The sequence below is a fragment of the Artemia franciscana genome, unplaced genomic scaffold, assembly GCF_032884065.1.
Source record: "Artemia franciscana unplaced genomic scaffold, ASM3288406v1 PGA_scaffold_287, whole genome shotgun sequence".
Taxonomy (NCBI): Eukaryota; Metazoa; Arthropoda; class Branchiopoda; order Anostraca; family Artemiidae; genus Artemia; species Artemia franciscana.
Window position 1 is genome coordinate 65652 of NW_027062659.1, and position 6056 is coordinate 71707.

At 35.1% G+C, this 6056-nt stretch overlaps 1 protein-coding gene across 1 annotated transcript; it reads left to right on the forward strand.

The window, feature by feature from the left end:
* Positions 1-4757: 4757 nt before the first annotated feature.
* LOC136041556 (uncharacterized) lies at positions 4758-5066 on the forward strand. The gene has a single exon (XM_065726244.1). It carries the CDS (start codon positions 4758-4760, stop codon positions 5064-5066), a length of 309 nt encoding a protein of 102 aa, XP_065582316.1.
* Positions 5067-6056: the final 990 nt, after the last annotated feature.

Below are 6056 nucleotides of genomic sequence, written 5' to 3' on the forward strand. Positions count from 1 at the left end.
CAAGTAGCAAAATTTGCAAACCCCTCACTGCCGAAGATGATTATGAGCTGACAAATGACCTTTCCTTACAATTCCTCCACATGTCTCACAATTGGTATCGGCTTATTTTTGGTTTCAGTGTGTACCCTACTACTGAAGTTGTCAACCCCTTCAAGCTTTCAAACTAGTATATCTCATTGAGGAATTTTTGTATCAAAAAATCGATGACATATACTTTGATCAGCTCATCAAGAGTTATCGATTGCCGTCGAAAAAAAAAAATTATATCTGTCTTAGTTCAAAAGTTGATAATTTTGCCGTGGGCCAACTTGCTAACGTCAGCACTGAGAAAAGAGCAAAGAATAAGCTCCAATTTCTTTAGCAATGACAGAACTTTTAAAGTTTAAGAGGTATATCTGATAAAATGTTTCTACCTCAATCCCAAGTTCGAAAAAACAAATGATAAACCCAACGAGAATCACGGCAGCACTCTCGGACCCGTGGGAAAATGCCGCTGTTTTGCTTCTGTAAATTTTTCTATCTATCACTCAAAGAAGGTCTACTGGCTCTGGGGCCGGGTAACTGCCGCATATATTTTTAAAATTTATAGATTTTAGTCCATCTTCAATTTGAAAATTGTGCCTGCCTGCTTGCCAGCTAGAACGGAGCTTTCCACTCGAAAGCAGAAACACCGTTTGATGAAACGAAAGCTTGGCTGCATAACTTCAGATACTCCTCTCTGACATAGGCTACATAACTCCATTTCATTTTGCGCACCATAGGCTCTGGCTCGTGGAAAAGTAAAACCATCCTTTTTGGCCCCAGGCAAGAGTTCTGCGGAGCTTTCCAAAATGTAATGCCATATTCATCAATCTAAGGTCCACACTTTCCGTAAAAACCGCACATGTTAGACCCTTACCAGTTTCCAGGAACAAGCCGACATCGGCGGCATAGGAAAAAAAACGGGACAAAACCAAAGTGCTGCTCTCGCAACACAACTAGATCAAATATGCCTAAGATCAGGGCTCATATCAAGTTCTGGTATCACAAACCTTATCTCAAATTCGAAGGGGAGAGGGTTTCAAGTTTTAAGAAAGTTGAATTTTCCTTTAATTTAGTAGGGGCTTTAACTTATGAATGGAGTGACAAATCTGATGTCAGATTCGTATGAACACCTGAATTTGCTGGAATGAATTTGACAAAATACCGATCTAAAAGCTCAGGATAGGAAATTGTAAAACTGTTGGATATATTGACTTTAGACCCAATAATAGTTTCATCTGGGGAAAATGAAATTTTGAGCTCCAAGAGGCCAAACATTTCACAGCAATCAAAATTAAAAAAAAATATTCCTAACAACATCAGTTTGGCGAGAAAAATTGCCATTTGTACCTGATTTGATTATTATTTCAAATGCTCTCAGAGTTGCATGGCTATAAAGGAAAGTAATTGGTATAAACTTAAAGAACCAGAATCACCCACAATAATGACGTCAGTTTGACTGTAACGTTAATTTTCTTTTTCGGTTTTGTTAAATGAAACCCAAAAATACTACCGAGTTTTTTTTTTTTTTTTCTTTTTAATCTAAATATGAAGTGCATTTCGAATTTCAGGGAAGAACATTTTTACTTTTATTTTGTTCAATGGAAACATGAAAAAAAGATATTGTCTAAGCTTTTCTTGATGAAGCGAGTGCTCACTGGCAAATAAGCCTCTCGTTTGGGTAAAATCTTATCTATTCAATCGATTCTGTACAATCTCTTTGAATTTTTCTGATCGAAGGCGTGATGAATTATTTTGCCAAAACATTCCAGGCTTTCCGTTTTAAAATTTATGGCTCAAATCGCTTGAAGAGTCGAACGACTTTATGTTTCACCACCAGTATTTCCTAGTGGTTTAACGTTTCAAGGAGTTTGTTGAGAAAACTTGGACAGCAAAGGCTTTTCACTTGTTTTCTAAGATGAAAGTTATACGACCAGTGGGCTCAGCAGCATTTTTTTAACCCATTTTAAGACTTTTTGGGCTATTAAAACCCACTTGAAGTTTTGCAATGGTTAGACAGTGTTCTTATGATCTGACGATAAAAGTGAGACGACTAACGGGCTTTACAGTGTTTTTTTTAATCCGTTTTGAGGCTTTATTGAGCTATTCAAACCCCACTTGAAGTTTAGCGATGAAGACAACATTTTATGATAGAAGGATAAAAGTGACACGACCAGTGGTCGCAGAAGGATTTTTTACCCATTTTAAGACTTGTTTATACTGCTAAGACCCCTCTTGAAGTTTGGCAAGGTTTAGACGACGTTCTTATGATTTATTAATAAAATTTAGATAACCACTGGGCTCAGCGAAATTTTGCGCCCATTTTAAGACTTGTTTGTACTATTAAAACTCCACTTGAGCAGCTTATCTTGAAAAGAAATAAAAAAAAAATAGATAAAGGTATGATTTAAACGTTACTAAAAGAAAAAGTAAAGATAAAATTAATTACTTAGATATTCATGTCGAACTATCCACCAAATATTAAATTATTACATTTTATCGGTAGTATAGGAAAAATGGACTATAATTAAACTCTTGTTACTCAAGACCTGTTTTGATTTTAAAGGTCAGGATGAGAAATTGTAAAAACGTCGGAAATATTGATAGTAAAATATTAATGGCTTGTATACATATTTTAACTAGGATGAAAGTGAATATGTATTATTATGCCCTTATTTTATCTTTTTAAATAATTTAATCATTCCTTTTGGAGAAAATTAAGTTTTGAGCCCCAAAAGGCAAACCATTCTCATTAATGAAAATCTTATAAATTATTCCTAACAAAAACAGTTTAGCGAGTAAAAATAACCATTTATTGTCGATTTTAATATTATTTCAAGTGCTCTCAATATTGCAAAGCTATAATGGAAACAAATCTGTAGAAATTTAATTTCTACAATTTTAACATTTTTGTTTTTATTTTGTTCTTTGAAAACATGTGAAAAAGGTGTGTTCTAAGCTTTTTTGGGGGAACGACTCCCCTTCACTCGTTTGCTTTTTGTTTGAGTAAAATCTTATCCATTAATTGATACTGTTCAATCTTTTCGTATTTTTCTGATTGAAGACATGATTAATCATTTGCCTAAAAATTTCTTGCTTTCCCTGTTTGAAAATTTAGGCTCAAATCGCTTCAACTGTCGAACAATTTTCTTGACTCTATTTATAAGAAAAACTAAACTTAAAATGTTACACCACCAGTATTTCCAAGTGATTCAACGTGTTATGGAGTTTATTGATCAAACGTGGACATCAAACGCTTTTCACTTATTTTCAAGAAAAGAGTATGTCAAAAAGTGAGTTCAGCAGCATTTTAAAACTATTTTAAGACTATTCTGTACTATTGAGCCCCTGTCTGGACCACTAATGGTCCATACAACAAGGCTTAATGAACGATTCTGAGAATTAACGAATTTAACGCTTCCGAGAGTTGCTAGTCGTAAAAAACTATGCATTGAAGGAAAAAGAATCTTGGATTACATCTTGGATACAAATGACACAACGATATACAAAACACACACAGGGCTCAGAGAAGCCCTTGGAATAAAGAGAAAATCATCGGCTGAAAATTAGAAAATTATTTGCTCTTTGCTCAGTACCATGTGCTACTTTTCCTTCCTGAAATTTCCTTCTTTTATTAGTGGAACTCAAAGCCTTGACGTCGCTTTAGTTTCGAACACCAGCATTAATTTCCACCAAAAAACTCTTGCTATTTTTATTTTAACTTACCGAGGACAGTTGTATATGAGTTATTTTTCGTAGGCCTTTTATATGGGATATTTGCAAGTGGCTTATGTTCAACCAAGCAAGAATACCGCATGATGATAGAAAATCTAAATGAAGTGAGGGGAAACAGAAAATGGAGGGTAAATAATTTTCAGGATAAAGATTATTCTGTCTTTCAATAGAAATCAATTGTTCAAAGAGTTCTGGAAGAGTTGGGTAAAAATAATCCAAAAATTCAAATGGCTTGAGACTCTCTTGACTGACCTTAACTTGCTCAAAGTTCAAATTACTCGAACAGTAAGTATTTCTGCACCTCGGTTATATCTGCACCTCGGTTATATATTGCGTGCTAATTAGATCTCGAGTGCCAATTTGTCACATGAAATAAACAGGTTAAATCAATAAAAAAAGAATACTCACTATTAATTACAATATTATCAAAAACGCATTATAAAATGCTTTATAATCTCCCGTTTTTGCGATGCTTTCTTTATATTAACTTTATACCATACCAAACTTTTTTCAGTGGAAAAAACAGCTTGCTGTTCAAAACAGCAAGAACATTTGATTCAGCCACACATCAGAACAGCAAGAACAGAATCAAAAACATTTGATTCTTAGTGATACCCATAAAATTGTTATTTCTGCTGAAAAAACGCCTACTGGCGAAAATGTGCGTAGATACAATGCTTAAAATATCGACGAAGTAGCAATCGTTATGGTCGGTGATCAGTTTTTACCTCGAGATATTATTCTTCATAAGCGAAACACTCAGTTGTTAAGAATTGCTTAAACTCATCGATGCTACGATGCCCTACAATATCCTATCATTTTTTGGGATGGAGCCGACGGCTATAACTTTAATATTAAATTGATGAATCCAGCCACTAACAAAGAAATGAATAAGAAATGCAGTGCAATGCATTATTATTCCTATAGACTAATGATTTGGCAGGATGAAGAAAAATTATATTTTAAAATGCCGTCAATTGTTTCACCAATTCGTCGTTGATATGTATGCTAAAATTGAATCAGAACGTTTGCTATATATCCGCCTGAATCAGACCAAGCTCAGCTCTAAACAATACATTCCTTTGCGAGATGCTTTTATAAATGACGGTAATACCACAAACGTTGGAAGATTAACAATTTTACCTTCGTCATATGCTGGCAGTCTCCGTCAAATGCATGAATATGCTGAAGATGCTATTGCGTATGTTCATCTCTATGGTCGTCCAGATTTATTTATTTCATTTACATGTAATCAATCTTGGGGGCAAGATACAGCACATTTTACTTCAAGGACAATTGGCGGTTCATAGACATGACAATACGGCAGGTGTCTTCCGGCAAAAGTTGAAATCACTGATAAACTACATAGTAAAACTTAAAGTGTTTGGGTCAGTGCGATGCTGGATCTACTCAGTGGAATGGCAAAAACGAGGATTGCCATACGCACATATACTAATCTGGTTCCATGATAAAATTACTTCTAACAAAATTGACGATGTTTTTTCCGCTGAAATACCTGATGAAAATATCGAAAAGGGCTTATATGGTATTGTGGAAAAAAAAATGATACATGGACCTTGCGGTGCACTGAATGAAAAATCACCATGCAAGGGCCAAAGGAAGGTGTACAAAAAAATATCCTTGACTTTTAGTACCCAACACAATTACTGGCAATGATGGTTACCCACAATATAGAAGAAGATCTACTGAAGATGGTGGTAAAACAGCAATAATAAAGAAGCGCAACGGTACCACCATCGAAGTAGATGACCAGTGGGTTGTTCCATATTCCCTTTTATTATCAAAAACATTTAATGCACACATAAACGTTGAATCGTGTAACTCCGTGAAGGCAATGAAATACATATTTACATATGTATACGGCAGTTTGGCTTTCCGTATTGCATATGCAAAACATGGCAGTTTTTGGCTTGCAGTCCGATATTAGTGATATGGATGAAATCCTACAATATCAGGCTGGAAGATACATGAGCAGTAATGAAGCTGTGTGGCGAATTCTTTTATTTACATGAACAAAGTCCAGCTGTTGTTCACTTAGTGGTACATTTACAGAATGGTCAAGGTGTTTATTTTTCAGAATCTAACGTGCAACAGAGAGCCCTGAATCCACCGGATACAACGTTAACTGCTTTCTTTTCGTTATGCCAAAATGATTCTTTCGCAAAAAAACTACAGAAACTCCCACGTGCAATATTTCCAAATCATCTGGGATTGGTAAAGTATTGCAGCAATGCGAACTTATTATTTGTGACGAGTGCACAATGGCACATGAAAAATCG

Excerpts from the sequence above, each read along its gene's own strand:
- LOC136041556 (XM_065726244.1), top strand. The coding sequence starts at position 4,758 with ATGTATGCTAAAATTGAATCAGAACGTTTGCTATATATCCGCCTGAAT.